Raw genomic sequence first — 18,059 nt, forward strand, 5'->3', positions numbered from 1 at the left:
TAATATTACAATGTCCCATTCATGACCGTGCACTTTCACGCTGAGTTGATAACCATGGTCTAAGAGTGACCGTTTGCTGAACCAAGCCTTTGCCGCTCGAGTCCAAACTTAAAATGTCAGTTGCCTTGGAAAGAAAGGTGATGAGGACCGGGTTTGATTTTTCGAGAGGTAATCCGTAAGTTTAAATTGTGGAGATCTCGATGTTGGCGATCCAGCTTCAAATCAGACACGATTCGAATCCTGCAACCGTTACATCACTGCTCCGTTGGTTATCAACCAAGTACAACTTGATTGACCTCGCCAAGAAGGCTGTTTCTGCAAGCAAATCGAAGAACACAAGCAAGAAAGTATAAACACGCAATCTGAAATTACAAATATGAGTTGACGTGAATATCAAAGAGGGTTCAAGAATTCGGTTCCAAAGGACTAATTGACACAGTGGAGGAGATCAAGAACTGAGGTCCTGGATCACTGTAAAAGGATTTGTCATCACAGTTACGATGAACGATTCAGTTTCTCGATGGAAAACTAAACTCTAATCAAAACCCAAGTCTAAACAGCTTCGGCTGCGTGGAATATAAAAGAGAGGCGTCCTAGGGTTGGAGGCGACCAGGGAGAGGCGCCCATAACTTGGGCTTAAGGCCCGACTCGATACATGGTCAAGTTGGGCCAAAATAGGTGATGCAGCACCTTGTCGTGGTCAACTGGTCATACAGATTAATCCACGAATGATCTGGAGCTGGGACCAGATCCAAAACAACAGCGGCAGCGTCTCCTTTCCAACGAATCCAAGATCACCCCGTTTCGATGTCGTATGAAGAAGTTATGATCGAAACACTGATAATGTGTCTGCTGAATCCGAGAGTGACGTGGTAGCTAAGCTGGAGATGAATTGCAACTTAAGAAAGACGATGGTGTCGACGTGTCTAGTGTGGCGATGTCCTCATCATCTTCCCCTTTTTGAATTGGAGTCGTCGTTGACTTCAGCGTGGCGTTGTCCTCATTAAAAGGAGTAGTTATTTTGATTGGATTTACTTGAACTTACGTTAATCCTTTAAATTGTCTTTCTGTCAACTTCTGTTTAAATGCTGGATCAAATAGCTAATTTGTAAATTTTTCGGTAGTCATTCTGGTTTTCTTTTTTTTGAAAGATCGGTTTGCTCTTCAAAATAGTATATTTTGGTACCGGACTATCCCGTCAAATACTTTTAATACTTTTAATACGTAAACTTTTCTAATACAAAAAATTAGACCGTCATTGAATATTTATATAAGAAAATAGAAGAGGTAGGCTTGGGCCAGCCTAGAACATACTCTCTCCATCCTAAATTGTAAGTCATTCCAAGAATCTTGGAGAGTCAAAGGATTTTTGCGTTTGACCAAAATTATAGAGAAAAATACTAAAATTTGTAACGTAAAGTGAATATACTATAAAAATATAATTAAGAAAGAATCTAATGATACTTAGTTAGTACCATAATAATTATTATTTTATAATATAAATTTGGTCGAATTTAGAAAAGTTTGACTCTCCAAAATTCTTGGAATGACTTACAATTTGGGATAGAGGGAGTACTAAACAATAGAAACTGTTTTGGGCCAGTCCTAACAATGAGCTTTTACCCTAGTGAACGTAAGAAAGTAAGGCCTTGTTTAGATGTGAAATTTTTTTGAATTTCGCTACTGTAGCACTTTCGTTTGTTTGTGGTAAATATTGTCCAATCATAGATTAACTAGGGTCAAAAGATTCGTCTCGCGATTTACAGGCAAACTATGTAATTAGTTTTTTGTTTTCGTCTATATTTAATGCTTCGCATGTGCCGCAATATTCGATGTGACCAAAAATCTTAAAAACTTTTTAGTTTTTAGGGTAAACTAAACAAGGCCTAAATCAGATTTAACTTTGGCCATACGTCACAGACTTGCCGCATACACTGTCGCCTCCATCCTCCGCCCTCTTACTCCAACTAGCAAACCACCATGTGGAAGGTCCAGGAGAGGCAAGAGATGAACCAACACTTCTTTTTGGTTTATCCACATCACCTCTGTTCCACTACTCCCCACGTCGACCTCTGCTCGCAGCTTCGCGCAGTGCCACCGCTGGACATGGCTGGCAGCGTGGAGGCGAGGGCGTGGGCCCCCTAGCGGCCTAGAGGCATGACCTTGTCTACAATTTTCTCTCTGATTTTATTGATTCGATTCTTTTTTTATTTTCTCTTCCATCAATTTGTATATGGATGTAGAAGGAATTGATTTTTGGTGCTTGTTGTGGAGGTCGGCAGACCGGTGTTGATTTTGTGCTCGATATCTTATCTTCTCCCTCTGTCACAAAATAACTAATTATGTATCATAAGTATTAATATTTTTAATATATATTTAATCAAAGTGGTTTCTCGAGAAACGAAAATGACAATTATTTTGGATGGAGAGAGTATATATATGATTAGTGTCCTTTATTTGGTATGATTTTTTATTGATTTGGTATGTGATTCTGTTTTGGACTCATATGGAATGTGGATTTTGTTTGGTTCATTATTGGCTACCAGGGCGTTTCGTGCCCTGGGCTGGATACCTGATAGCCATGCTCTTAGCTTGTCGTGGCCTCAAATGGATTGGATATGTGAAGGGCTTGATTCATAAGAGGAAGCTTTTGGAGTACGGACAGGTGGATAGTCAGCAGGCTAGACAAAATTACGTGTAGATAAAAAAATTAAACTGAAATCTTATCTCTTTACTATTAGGTATAGATGTAGATAGACAAATTAGCACTCCACCCAAATACGGCATGGTGCTATTTTTATTCTCCGTCGGTAGGTGCCATTTTAGACTGTCCGTATGGTGTTCACATCACAACCTTGATTTTACAACTAAAGTTAATTGTTGTAGGTTGTTCTCCATAAACAATTAAGCCTTGTTTGATGTTTATGTATCCAACTTAATCCACGTAGGTTGGAGCAGTTTGGTGTGAACGTCCACACCAAACCACTCAACTCATATGGATTGAAAACAAGACCTATGAATCCAATTTAACTACTCCTTTCTCCATACATTTGGTTTATTAGTCAAAGTAATTTCAAGCATGTCATATATTTCTAACTATTTGTACAAACATCGACAAAAATGAGCAAGAATAAAACATTTAATAGTGAAGTCAAAGTCATCTATTATTTTAAAGAGAGCTTAGTATTAATTAAGTTTATAAAGCCATTAAAAAAAGGAGAGAAAACATGTTATCGGTGGAAATATCAATTACTGCTTTTTGGACCAAGAGTTCTATGTCAGGGAATTGAATCTAATTTTACACCCGTCACCACTTTTAAAAAACACACAACAACAAAGTAAGCTTCTTCCTATACATATACTCCCTCCATGTCAAATTATAAAGTGTTTCAGTTTTATTCTAAGTTAAACTTTCTCTAACTAAATTTATCAAAAAGTGCTCCAACATCTACAACGTCAAAGTAGTTCCATCAAATTCACTATGAATATGTTTTGGTAGCCTATTTATTGTCACCAGAGCATCTCCAACGGTTTGCCATCCGGCTTTCCCATCCTTATTTTTTTGGCAAAATAAGAAAAAAACTCTCTCCAATAGTTTGGCATCTTCCCTCCCCATCTTTCCCAACCTCACAAAAAAAACTCCTGAGCATATATGTGCACGGCCTAGGAGCGCGCATTTGGAGTTTTCTGCCCATATAGTAAGCAGAAAGAAAGACAGGATTTCAAGTGAGAAAAACGTAAGAGAGAAAGATTTGGTGGAAGGGATTAAACGCGTATAGAAACAAATTAAGGATTCCTGATACAAAATATAAGACCGAGAAAAAAATTTAGGATAAAAATATAGCAAACTCTTGGAGATGACTTCTTTTTTTCCTCCTAATACTAATTTAAGAGTTGACAAATACCATATTTTGGAGAATAAAATATGAGAATCTCTTGGAGATGCTCTAAAGCCATTGAAGGGCAGCATGTATGCATTGGTTTTAAGGGCAGCCTAAATGTTGAAAAAGGGGATGGCCTAAGCAATTCACTCATGTCTAGATAATAAACTTTGTGGGAGGGCACCGTAGGGGGGACCAGGTTCAGCGACTCAGCGGTGTAGCCTTAAAGAATAAAAAAAAATATTTCTTCTCTCTCCTCTTTTTTTTCGACGCACAACCCATGCACAACTGTTGGCACTATATTCTTGCATGGGTTCTACCAATAGATCATAACCATTATGAAGTGGGCTGCAGTTATTACCCTCTAAAGTGGATGTCACGCCTAAGACTATCTCAAAAATGGGAACCCAAATACAAGACCCATTTCATGTTTGGATAGCGCTACAGGAAAAAGTTTTAATACCTGTTTTCGGTCTTCTCCAACAGCAAGACCTAAGAGAGAACCCTTTGCGAAATAGGTCTTCAAGAGAGGATACTCAGATTTAGGTTGTACCTCTCCATGCACCCAAAATGGATCTCTTGTATAGGTACTCCATTGGAGGCTGATACAGTACCATCGGAGACCCATTTTGCATTTGGGTGTCCTTTATGGGTCACCTGTTGGAGATAGTCGACCGCCTTTTCCAATGCACAATGTTCTTAACCCAAGGGTGGAATGAACATAATAGAGAAACTTGATTATGGTTGTCATCTCACCTAGTACTAGCACTAAAACCAACCAAAAATAGGACATACATGCATTGGTTTTAAGGGAAGCTTACTCCCTCCATTTTATTATGACTTTTCTAGATACATAGAGTTTGCTATGTCTAATATATACTTATTTTTAGGTATATAAATTTTACTATGTATCTTGAGATCGAACAACTTATAATTTAGAATGTATGGAATACATAGGATTTTGCCACGACAACAAGTTTGGGCTTCTGTGACGATTACCAGATGAAAAAACACATACTCTGTCATAAACAGAGGTTGTTTATGACGACTGTTCACAGGACGATAATTATCTATGACCAATTTGTGTCTCTTTCATAAACATCATCACAACATACTCTGCATGGACTCTGTGACGATAAAACAATGACAATAGTTTATTGTCATAAAATATAGAATTATTATTTTTTTTAAAAAAATCTTGTTATACTATGTTGCTGCTAAATCACGAATCATTTGTCGTAGGTGGACTCTTCCTATCCACGTCATTTTAGTATTGAAGTCAACTCTAGTCTCATTTTAGATTGAAGTCAATTCTTAGATTGAATGAAAAAACCATAAAAAATATGGCATCTCATTTTATGGTTGAATGAAAAATCTTGAAAGAAAAAAACCATGGGCACTACGTCGTTTGTACCTATACCACATGGTCTCATTTTAGGATTAAAGTCATCTCTAATCTCATTTTAGATTGAATGAAAACAACTTAAAAAAACCTTAAAAATATGATTATAGTGAAAATACTATAAAAAAGTAAAAAATGTGGCAACTAGATAGTTCGAACCCATGACCTCCACGGTCTAACTAGTTGAGACAAACTGTTGGTATTGACAAGTGAAGTGTTCGAATATATTTGTACAAATGCATATGGATGCAGAGAAAAAGCTATTGAAATTCAGCAGCCTGCTGCCAAGACAACCAATGTGATGAAAGAACTACAAGCTAAATTGGATGTAAAGAAGCTAGAGTCTGTAGGACTTCAACAAGAGCTTGAAAGATTGAAGGCGCAGACACAAGAATCTGAGGCAAAAGTGGACAAACAAGCTGAGGAGATTGAGAGCCTGAGGAAGATGATAGCAGATACTCAGAGCCTCATTCGACAAATGATAACATTTGGACAGGGTCAGATCAGTCTGCCCTAAGCTTCCTGTATCCAAAGGTACACAACTTTAACTTGTCTCTTGTGTCTTTGCATCCAAATCAAGACTATTAAACTATTTTTTTATGGCTAAAATTTGTGCATGGTTTATGTGTATGGTTGAACAGGAATTTGGTGGCTGATCCTGGAATTTGAGGCTAGATCCCTTTTGGTATTGGAGCAGCACTGCTTGATTGCGTGTCGCGGTCCTGGTACCTTTGTGTATGAGAGTTTGGTTGTTGGAATAGTGTTGGCTGGTGGCAAATTTTGTGGAGTTTGGCTGTGCTTGGAGTATTCGGCTATAGTTTGGCTCAATGCATGGAGTGTTAAATCTGTAGTTGTAGGTTGTTGGAAGCCTGAAATGTGGCTGAATGTCTTTTGTGTATGGAACATGTATTCTAGATTATTATCAATGGCTACAACATATTCTATTGTATAGGCTGATTATTATAATTATGTAATTGCCAATGAGGTCTATAATCTGAGATTATATTTTTTAAATTGGGCTGGTATACAATATGGGCCTAGATTGTAATGTTGGGCCGCAATAAAAAAGTGTCAATTTATAGCTGGGCCCAAAAGACATTTGCGCTAATTGGATTGATTTCAAATGAAAAAAATAAAAAAGGCCACACTATATGGGCTGAATCTGAACTACCACGTCATGTGCCACGTCACATATGCCATGTCACCATATACATGGTAATATTTTGTTCAATATGTTATGACAATTTTGTCCTGTCACTATATCAATGATGCGAGAGCTATTGTCACTATACCAATGACGATGTCCCCCGGTGGTCACAAAAGCTGGTTAGTGATCCACCTGCTGTGATGACAGTCATTTCGTCACTACAGGCAGACAGCGACAGGAAACAGGCTCTGATCGTCATAATCTGATTGTCACAAAAGCCCATAATTCTTGTAGTGTGCCCCAACATGAACTATAATATGCAATGGAGGGAGGAGCTTAATTAAAATATGCTTTGATGCCCGACTATAAGAACATCTCTAAGAGTTCCCTAATTCCCTTCGTAATCCTGGTTTTTAGCAAGATATAAAAAAACCTCTCTCTAGCAACTCCTAATCTATTCTCCGAATCTTTTAAAACATGGGAGAAGTCACCTGTTCGGCATAAAGTTACGTGCTTCCGAGTCGTCCGTATCTTCTCTCCTGGCGCATGTTTGCTGGCCAACTTAAAAGTGCAAGGGTGTGGAAAGAATAAAGCGTATGAAAGGATTTCTGATGTAAATATACAAGAAAAAATATATAAAAGTGGTTAGGATAATTTAGAAATAGTATATAGGATTTTTGATATAAAGTTGTCTTCTATATTGTACGAGTGGATTATTAAAAACTCTTAAAAATGACCTTCTTTATTCCTTCTTATACTTTTTTATGAATTGTAAAACTTCATGTTTTTAGAAAGAAAAGTATTAGGTACTCTTGGAGATGCTCTAAATTTCAATTATGAACATTAGTTTTCAAATGTCTAAAACTTTGTCAGTGATATAGGCGAGATGGTGTGTGTAGTTCGATTAGGGTGTAATACACATATATATCTGAACCTTTGTTAGCGTTAAACACGTAGTGATAAATAAACAGTGTGCTTTATTTGATAACTTTTTTTGGCCTGTCATCTGAAGTGGTAATTAATTTCAACATGCTCATTTTGCGGAGCTGTGCGTGATGCCATTACTATGAACGGTTGTTCGGACGCGTTCTCATTGGCTGCTAACTGGTTATTATTGCTTACAAAGTGCAAGGGGACGGACATCAGCTTCTGAACTACTCTGTATCACTGAATCCTATGATCATACGAAATACAATCTTTTTTCTCATTCCCCGTTTTGCATATTTAGGCCTTGTTTAGTTGTGAAGATGAAATGTTTTTGGCTACCGTAGCACTTTCATTTACATTTGAAAATTATTATCCAACCATGTATTAACTAGACTCAAAAGATCTGTCTCGCAAATTACAGACAAACTATGCAATTAGTTATTTTTTATCTATATTTAATGTTTCATATATATGCGGTAAGATTCGATGTGACAGAAAATTTTGAAAAGTTTTTGGGTTTTAAGGTGAACTAAACAAGACCTCAGTTCAATATCACAGCATGTTTCCAAAAATAACCCCTCCATATTTTTCACCTCCGCTTCATGTTTTTTATCCAAACAGTTTTAGCTCCACACATGGTTTTCAGAGAAAAAGAGTAGAGTTGTGAGTTTTTTTTTTTTGAAGCTGCTCCATGGTGAAGGTTGTGAAACAAAATTTATGAAGTAGGTCCAAATACCCCTTTAATCTTACCAAATGCACAAAGAAATACTATTACTGGTTTCGCAGTCTCAGGGGAGGAAAAGTAGAGTGTTTAGAAATGAAATGGAAGAAAAGTTCGATGGTGAAACTAGCTAGGTTGGGCCAACAGGCCTAGTTCATAACTAGGCCCTAGCCCACAACCTCACACAACACAAATGAACGCTTGACAAGTCAAGGAATCTCAGTTTACATATATACACTACTAGAACAAAAGTCACTCAAACCTGAACTATTTTTCTCTAAGTTCGATGCAAAATATGCACACGGTGAAGTCACAGGCATCATTAAGCACTGCAAAACACTAATATATACTAGCATACACCGAGAGATCCATGCCATCTTTACTATCTATAACAATATCATTATCAACATAAAAATGCATAGAATGCGCCTGCTGGTCAGCGCGGATTGATGCTGGGCATAACGCTGCTAAGCAGGTTGCTACCGGAGACCTCCATGGACGAAATGTAGTGATCATCCGAAGAAGCCATCCGCGACCCTGACGCTGTGGGTGTGCTGGTGGTATTGCTGCTGCTCGAGCCCATCCCAAGGACGCCAGACTCTGAGGATGCTATGTTCTCTGTCCCTGGCGTCATGCGCCATATCATCTCTAGCTCCCGAACCACCTCCACCATGGATGGCCTCGAGTCCGTCTCATCCTGGCAACACCGCAGCGCCAGCGCAGAGAACTTCTCCACACACTCAGCAGGGTATGAGCCCATCCGGTTATCAACTACCGAGAATATCATCCCTGACTGATTGGCTGCCAAAACCTCTCTGACTATATTCCTTCCATGAGAAATTGGCTGCATCCCAGTCAGTAGTTCCAAAAACACAACACCGAGGCTGTACACGTCACTCTTGTCCGTGAGCTTATGAGTGAGGAAATACTCTGGGTCGAGATAACCCTACAAAAAATCAAGAGAGGAACATATGTATTGGTCATGATGTACGGTGTGTTTCATAGGAAGCACTTTAAGGTATGGTATAGCCTATTTACCGGGGTGCCTTTTACGACAGTGGAGACATGACCAGGGGCACTCCCCTCTGTTTCTGGCAGTGGAGCAAGACGCGAGAGACCAAAATCAGCAACCTTTGCAACAAACTTTGAGTCCAGTAGAATATTGCTAGCTTTGATGTCACGATGGTATATTGGGGGATCTGCTTCTGTGTGCAAATACAGGATACCACGTGATGATCCCAGCGCGATCCGTAGCCTCATGGGGAAATCTAGAGGCGCCTTTGCTCTAGCTGCAAACAAGTGTTCATGAAACTTGTCAGGTCAGAAAGGCAGCAACTTTTTTTATATATTTATAATTATGGAGTTCTGCAAGATGACATGTATAATGTATTCATGGAACATTTTGTTATATAATTTGGTGGCATGACTTTTGAACATGGGTTAATATGAGTGTATAATGATCCATAACAAAGACGCACAAATTCATAGTTTCATTACATTTTATAGCTGAATGTCAGGATGAACAATGTGGTTTTATATGTCACCATAGCAAAAGGAAGATTAAATACAGATGGAGAAACTGCTTGGATGCAAAAATCACACGTGACAAACATAGGATTTGTGATACTTTTTCAATTCTATTTGTTGGGTCCAATTGCATCACTATAGTTAAATTTTAAGTGCTTACAATGGCAGTGAATAAGGACTAACCTGAAAGATGATCACGTAGATTTCCATTGGGCATATACTCATATACCAGCATCTGCAATATAGGATTAGCAGTGTCAGGCTACTTTACAGTAATAATGTTGAAGGGAAGGCACACCTACTAGTAACTCCATGTATATCATGATTTCCATGAAGATGGGATACCAACAAGAAAGTTCTACAGAAAAGAAACATAAATAAAACCTACCAACAGGGGACACTTGTTAACTAAGCAATAAATGTTAGACTATTTACTTCCTATCTATATGCGCCGCCTCCTCTAGGCTGGCCTGGCCCTTTGGGCTAACCCCGTATCCTGGCTATTTATATGTAACCCTCTTGTAACTTCCATCATTAAGCAATCTAAGCCTGTCGGCATTCTACTATCATGGTATCACGAGACTAATCTGGTCCTGTGACCTTTCCCCTCCCGGCTCCCGCCCACCCTTCCGCTTCCACTTCTCTCGGTGCCCGTGCCCGTCTCTTCGGCCGCTGCGCCCGCCTTGTGCCGTGCCCGCCGTGTCAGCGGCCACGCCCATGGCCCCAATGGCTCCTTCGGCTGCCGCGCCCCACTTTGGCGACTCACAGCTCCGGCGCCTCAATCGCTTCCACCGCGGCCAAACTCCACGACGAAGCCCTCGCCACCGCCAAGACGATGGAAGAGGAGGCCACTTCCTTGCGCACCACCAACGCCGAGCGCAGACAGCAACTCCAGGAGGAGGGCGGCCTCAAATCCGCCGCCGCTGCCCAGGAATGTGTTCGTGCCACTGCTGACGCCCTTTCCAAGGAGCGCGCGTAGGCTGACGCCCTAGAATAGCAGGACACTGCTCTCCGCGACTGTCGTCACGCGGAATCCCTCTAGGACAATGACCCTCATGACGACGACGACCACTCCGTCTCCTCCGAAGCCGCAGCCATCACTCATCTGCACAGCCAGCCCCCACTGAACTTGATTCCCATCGTTCTCCATCTCCAGTCCTCCAACTACTCCAAGTGCCGCCGCTACGTCCTAATCATCCTCGGCGGGTTCGCTCTAAAGGACCATGTCCTCAGTGACGATTCCCGCTTTGACGATCCGACGTGGTGTCGCATGGACTGTGTGGTCGTCTCCTAGCTCTTCAACACCATCTCCACCGTCCTCCTGGACATCATCCACGAGCATGATAGCATCACTGCTCGGGCGGCTTGGCTCAGAATTGAACAACAATTCCTAAACAATCGCGAGTCCCATGCCATGCTGCTCGACACGAGTTCCGCACCCTTTCCCAGGGCACCCTCTCCATCGACGATTACTGCCGCAAGATGAAGAGTATGGCTGATGCCCTTGCTGATCTTGGCGAGCCCATCACCGACCATACACTCATGTTGAACATTCTGCATGGCCTCAACAAGCGCTTCCAGTTCATGTCTTAGCTCGTCACTCCACAGGTCGCTAGAGGGCATCGTCTGGCAGCAGCCATGGACGGCGTTGTCGTGGTGGGCGTGGCCAAGGCGGTTTGCAATGGTGGCTCATCAGGCGGTTCGCAGTGGTCCTCCCTCAACCCGTGGATCGGGTCCATTCACATGTGGCCCGAGTCCACCCCCAGTGGTTCTCACGGTCCACCACCTCGTGCCGGCCCACCTCCGCCTCAACATCAAGCTCTGGTGACCGGCATGCCTCCACCATACTACATTCTGCCTCCAACCCCTAGGACGTACTTCTAGGCGCCCCCTCCTGCATGGTCACCATGGGATCCCCAGTCCCTCACCAACGCCTTCAGTATCGTCACCCTCACCCCGCCACCGAGCTCCTCGGACTGGGTTGTCGACTCAGATGCCACTTCTCACATTGCCTCCAACCCTGGTATGGTTACCATGTCACCATCCTCCTCTTTTCCTTCCTCCATTATTGTAGGTAATGGTGCCACCCTCCCGGTTGTTGGCACCGGATACTCCACTCTTCCTGGTCCTTTCTGTCTCAACAATGTTCTTATAGCCCCTGACATTATTAAAAATCTTCTTTCTGTTCGATAGTTCACTAGTGATAATCTCGTTTCTGTTGAGTTTGACCCACTTGGTGTTTCTGTATCTCCTTACCAGGACCATCCTCCTTCGATGTAACAGCTTGGGGACCCTCTACACCTTGCAGCTCCCGTCATCGCCCTCTAGTTCCTGCGCTCTTATGGCCACTCCCTCCCCGACTACTTGGCATCGTCACCACGGCCACCCCGGAAAGGCTACTCTTTAGAGTCTCGCCTAGTCACCTTCGATTATCTGCAACAAGCCCGATGATGACTCCCTCTGCCATGCTTGTCAACTTGGTCGCCATGTCCGCTTGCCATTTACCAGTTCCTTGTCAAGAGCATCTAAAATTTCGATTTGATACATTGTGACCTGTGAACGTCCCCAATTGTCAGTGTATCCGGATTCAAATATTATTTAGTTATTCTTGATGATTGCTCCCATTTTCTTTGGACTTTTCCTCTTCGATTACAGTCTGACACTTTTTTTTGTTCTCTCCAACTTCTGCAGGAGCTACCTCTCCACCAATCCCGTTTAACATCAACGCACCAAGCACGTGTAAATCGACCTTCACTTCTCCGGGAACGCGTCGCCATTGGGGCTGTCCGTGTTCTTCATGTTCCCACCGTGTCGCAGTTCGCCAATGTCTTCACCAAGGGGCTTCCTTCCTCGCTCCAGTAACGTTCGTTCTAACGACGTTCCGACTGCGGGGGGTGTTAGAGTATTTACTTCCTATCTGTATGCGCTGCCTCCTCCAGGCTGGCCTGGCCCTTTGGGCTACTCCTGTATCCTGGCTATTTATATGTAACCCTCTTGTAACTCCCATCATTAAGCAATCTAAGCCTGTTGGCATTCTACTATCAATAAACACTTCATTGAATAGCTCTACAAGAAATAGGATGATAGCAGAAACCTTCCTTCCACAAGTGCATTAGAACCAACAAATTTGTAAGTGAACTTTTCCACAACTCAGTTCAAAACAAGCAATCAATTGAATAATCACCAACATGAAATTGAGTTTAAAATTTGTCTTCTTCAGAGGGAAAAACAAAGAAAAAGGTTTTGAAAGGACTACCTGTTCATCTTCTTCATCACAATAACCAAGCAAAGAGACTAGATTACGGTGATGCAGCCTCGATAGCAATTCTATCTCTGTGAAGAATTCCTTTGAACCCTGAAGAGACCCTTGCTGTGCTCGCTTTATTGCTACTACTGTTCCATCAGCCAACACACCTCTGTATACCTTGCCATACCCTCCTTGGCCAATTAGTGTTGAATCATTGAAGTCATGTGTACAATGTGACAATTCATCAAAAGTGAAGTCTTTTACACCAGCAATTTTCATTGAAATTCTTTTCGCTACATCGACAATAAAACCTTGTCATTTGAACAGCACATAACTTATATGGAAAGGATATATTGACATATTGTTATATGCACAGTAAGTCCTTTACTAAAATAGTAAATAAATGAATACAGAGGAGGGCATTGGAACACCTTACAATTTTTAGAAAAAAAAATGCAAACTTTCTAATTTTTAACTGTTTATAAGAACATAAAAGTAGAGGTGGAGGATTTACCAGAGCGTTTCTTTGAAGAAGAATTTCTTGAACGTCTCCGCAGTATAATGATAGTAACGAGGGATGAAAGAATGGCAGCTGCAGCAAATGCTGCCATGACTACCCCAACGATGGCACCTGTACTCAGACCAGACTTCCCACCCTGTGGTAATACTGGAAAGACAGCATGAGAATAGGTGAGCCCTCTATCTTCTAGACTTGCTACGATTACGGAAATTTAAATGGATCTTCTAGAATATGCAGAAAACATACATTGGTGAAATTTTCCATAACACTAACTTTTGTAGGCATGTTTGACCAACAGCATCATGTCAGTGTTATACCACATTCCACATATTCAATCCCAAAATATCAATATTCTGATTATAAATTTTAGGCTTGTACGTCAAGGTTTTTGTAAAATGTTTCTATAATACTAATATGTATATATGAAAAAAAAACTGTAAACCTCCAAATATTTAAAAAGGTTTAACCCTTGTAGGGTGTAGGTTGAGTTCAATATCCACCAATCACTACTGGCCCAAATGACCAAACTCATGTTGTGACTGCAGCACGTTCACCATTCTTACCAATGTGGAGTAGCAGCTAAGAAGCTAACACAAGAGTAGGACCTAGTATTATATACATCTTTTCATAACTTGCTCACTATCACCAAGTGACATCAGTTATTTGTCACATATGTTTCTCACAGTTACTGGTCAGATTCAAGTTTAACTACATAAGGCATCCTTATCATAGTAAAAAAACAGAGTCCTCCAATAAATGGACAATACAGAAACAAAATAAAAGATGTGAGAAAAGATATCATACTGGTGTTGTACCACCCTCGGTTGAAGCTGAGAAGTTCATAGGGACCAAATATATCAGAGTCTGGAATCTGCCAACCTGTGAACATACCATTAAGCCTCAACACCTCATTTGCATTGAAATAGGGAGTGTTATTTGGAAACAGTTTCAGGTCCATCCTCAGCCTTGGGCCTTCTTCCCACATGAAAGTAGAAACTTCTAATTGGTATAATGACAATGAAAGCCCAGATGATAAGTACTGTTGGAATTGGGATTCATATGGAATGAAATTCCAGAACCCAGGACTCTTAAGCCGGTAATCCACATAAACTGGAATGGCACATATGCATGGTATTGGTGATAATGGTATTCTTTCGAAAGGAAGGTCGCAAGGTTGACAAAGTGTACTGTTATCTGCGGAACCTCCAGGTTCAGGTACAACAACATTTGCTGATTGACAATACTGAGAAATGTTCAGTTGGTTTTGCGCAGCGCAAACTGGGTTTCCATGTAATCTAAACATGACAAGTTAAATAAAAAAAAATCAGGTCCTACAAATATAGCTGCACAAGTAAAAAGTACAAGTTCTATAGAATATCCATTCCAGTTTTTGACGTGAACAACATTTTCTTCTCCAAATAACAATGGGTAAAAGTATTCATTAGTATTTTAATTAGAATCAAGAAAATTATAGTCTACATCATGATATTTTTTCTTGCAAACATGCATGAGACTTGAGAGCCTACATCGTCATATTATAAGAACTATTCATCAAACAATCCCTTTTGCTAGAGAAGAAATACGTAAATGTCCAAATGCGAAAATCATACAAAAGGATCATATAATTTAATGTTATTCTAACATGCAACAATCATAGCACCTCAACTCAATTTCACATGGAACCACCAATTACTTTGGACTTGGGTTCTCCTAGAAAGGTTAGGTATTGACCTTCACTTATGGGAGCTTAAATGGAAAACAGAGTAAAATCACAGGCATCAATCAATTTAATAAGCATTTTTTTGGAACAACTAAGCATAGAAAAAATTAAGCTGAGGACCCCGTATACTGAGGCACAAGATGGATGACTACAAAGGTTGTCACCTTATATGCTGATATGTTCTGATATTCAAACAAAAGATGCTGCACATGTCATTGTTCAGACTTTATGGAATTTACAGTTTTACACTACTTCTGAAGCTACCAGAAAATATATATGTCAGCATCAGTTCTTTAGCCAAGATTATCAGACCGACAGTGACAACATAATATCTCTCTAACAAGTCAAGATTCTCTGAATAACAAGAAACATATTAAATAGAAATGCATACAGGATGGTAACGTTGGCAGGCGGTGAAAGAGGAGTTGACAGATTGTTGAGAGAATTGTTCTGGAAATCCCTGTAAATATTCATTAGAGAATTAGACTATCATTATCTTGTTCTAGAAAAATAAGATAAGGATTGAAGATTTGAAGGTCTTACAGTGTAAGACTTCTATTTCCACTTAGATCAATATTTTGCCAGATATTAGATGGAACAGAACCAGTCAAGTTGTTGTCGTCAAGTGACCTGAGCAAAGACAATTTAGTTTCAGTTCAGCCTGATATGACAGATTATTTCAGAGAATAGCTACCATCTGGCTGTTTGAGAGAAACAAACTATCCTCAGTGAAAGGAAAATATTTTTTGAAAGCATGGGATGGGCCTGCAGAAGTACTGAGAACACATTGATTTTATCTTGTGGTTACTCTGTTTATCTATTAGATTAAATTTATATAAAAGGAGAGCCCTCTACAAGGAAGCATATTGTAACTGTTACTATTAAGAAAGAATTGTGTAAAGGCTTCCACCACAAATGTTATTACCCTCAATATCTATAGACCTATCCTCTATGCAAAGTCTTTTACAAATGATACAAAGATCATAATAGTTGTTGTAGACACTAACAAATAAATAGTGCAAAAAGGGTTAGGTCATACTTACAATCTTTGGAGATTAGGAAGGCCAGAGAAAATTCCTGGAATGGAACCATTAAGATAATTGTGGGAAAGATCACTGCACAATATGAATATGTGAGAATCACTGTCTATGCAATCAAAATGATCAATAAATGATAGATTTTGTCAAATGTTTAGTATAATAAATAAAATACAATGATTTGGCTGCAAGGGTTCTGTTTTATACATTGTAGTTATGTTGCTCGCAAATTGGCTGGCTGGTATTGGACCTCTCAACTGATTCCAGCTAAGATCCCTGAAACACATTGGACAAAGATGAGAACAAAAGATAACTTGCCAAATTCTCATAAACGTCATGTGCAAAAATCCAAAAAACTAATAATTTTTCTCCTAATAACAAAAAAGGGTAATTTCTTTTCCTAAAAGGTGATTATGCAGTACAGAACTTTACACATACAAGTAGCCAAGTTGGGGTATTCCACTGACGTCAGGAACAGGTCCTTCCAAGCTGCAGTTCCTCAAACTCCTGATGGTGACAGTATTAATTAGATTAATATAAACTGTGATAAACGCTGCTGGAAAAAAAGAGAGGAGGAATAAATATGAAGCAAACTTGAATTCTTGAGATGCATTAAAGCTTTACACCTTAATTTGCAAGGCATTCAAATGCCAGTGTCCTGAGATGCTAGCCATATTGGGTAAAGAACTGGATGTCTACTATGTACATGCCAGCAATTTGGCATTATACTGCCACAAATTTTAGCGAAACATGTGGCAATAAAATTCAAAAAATTGAACTATTTCTAAAATAGGTTAAATATCTGGTATATATATCATGATGTTTCATGCTTGCTCTTGCTAGATTAGGATTGACAATTCTTTTTCTTTTTGGTTGGGAGGGATGATCCTTTAATCTTCAATTTGTGATTCATACCATGATATGTATGTTACGAATAAAGAGTGACTTAACTGGATAATAATATTGAAGCCCAATGGAGACTATATATAGAGGACATGAGGGACACAGGAGGAAAACCCTAGACTAGGAGATTACACTAATATCCTTGACTATTATATCTTAACAACCCCTCTCAAATGCAACGCGAATGCTATTGCAATGTCGTTGCATTTGGAGAGTCGACACTATGCACGACTTAAAAAATAAAAGAGACGAATTACATCCAAAACCAAAATAGAAGATGTCGTCAAAGGCATCATTGTAATTGGCAAATAATGATGAGGGTTGTCAAACAAATGTGGATTCCCATTACTGATACAAAAACTTACGTGACAACTCATATAAGAATACGGAATGCAAAAGGAGATAAAGCAGACTTACAATTTCAGAAGTGTTGAGATGTTGCCATAAGATGAAGGAATTGTACTTCCAGAGAAATTATTATTGTCCAGTTGTCTGCAAATCATTTTAAAAAGATGTAGTTAGAAACTAAAGGGACAATGGATGCAATGCAATTCCAAACTGAAATTGCAAATGTGTATTAAAATATTTCAAGAAAACAAGCAGCTCAATGCGCAATGATTTTTTGTACACTGAATCGACACTACTACAATTCTATAGAACATGCTAGCCATCCAGGTTTGTAACCCATGACCGTGAAAATGATAGGGATGCTCACAAGTATCCCAGCTAGTTGCCCACCAGCGGGGATGTGAGTGTCCCTGATAATCAACAGGGATAATCAAATAAAAAAGATGTTCTTTTGGCCCCAAAACAATTGTAAGAAAAAAGCCACCTCAACCCCCCCCCCCCCCACAAAAAAAAAACCCATGAACCCAGGGCACACCTTTTCCTCCCATGTAACCCGCTTGCCCTCCAACAAGAAACTGACCATCCCTAACAATGCAATATTTTTTCCCTTTTGACCTTTGTTCTTTAAAACTTTAATAAATTATTTTGGCATCCAAATGACTTAAATTTTTTTAAAAAA

The 18,059-nt window shown here is 40.0% G+C and overlaps 1 protein-coding gene across 1 annotated transcript in view; it reads right to left on the bottom strand.

The window, feature by feature from the left end:
• The window catches only part of LOC8080229 (probable LRR receptor-like serine/threonine-protein kinase At1g06840), a 14,683-nt gene continuing 4,775 nt past the window's right edge, over window positions 8,152-18,059 (bottom strand). Inside the window, exons 6-17 of the mRNA XM_021462926.1 lie at window positions 17,450-17,536; window positions 16,568-16,636; window positions 16,337-16,405; window positions 16,136-16,207; window positions 15,636-15,722; window positions 15,484-15,552; window positions 14,177-14,667; window positions 13,367-13,519; window positions 12,862-13,145; window positions 9,789-9,840; window positions 9,117-9,367; window positions 8,152-9,024 (exon numbers count right to left, since the gene is read on the bottom strand). Of these exons, the coding sequence (XP_021318601.1) occupies window positions 8,515-9,024; window positions 9,117-9,367; window positions 9,789-9,840; window positions 12,862-13,145; window positions 13,367-13,519; window positions 14,177-14,667; window positions 15,484-15,552; window positions 15,636-15,722; window positions 16,136-16,207; window positions 16,337-16,405; window positions 16,568-16,636; window positions 17,450-17,536 (2,194 nt within the window). The 3' untranslated portion in view covers window positions 8,152-8,514. The remainder of the gene's footprint in view (window positions 9,025-9,116; window positions 9,368-9,788; window positions 9,841-12,861; window positions 13,146-13,366; window positions 13,520-14,176; window positions 14,668-15,483; window positions 15,553-15,635; window positions 15,723-16,135; window positions 16,208-16,336; window positions 16,406-16,567; window positions 16,637-17,449; window positions 17,537-18,059) is intronic.

This window comes from Sorghum bicolor, chromosome 6, assembly GCF_000003195.3.
Source record: "Sorghum bicolor cultivar BTx623 chromosome 6, Sorghum_bicolor_NCBIv3, whole genome shotgun sequence".
NCBI lineage: Eukaryota > Viridiplantae > Streptophyta > Magnoliopsida > Poales > Poaceae > Sorghum > Sorghum bicolor.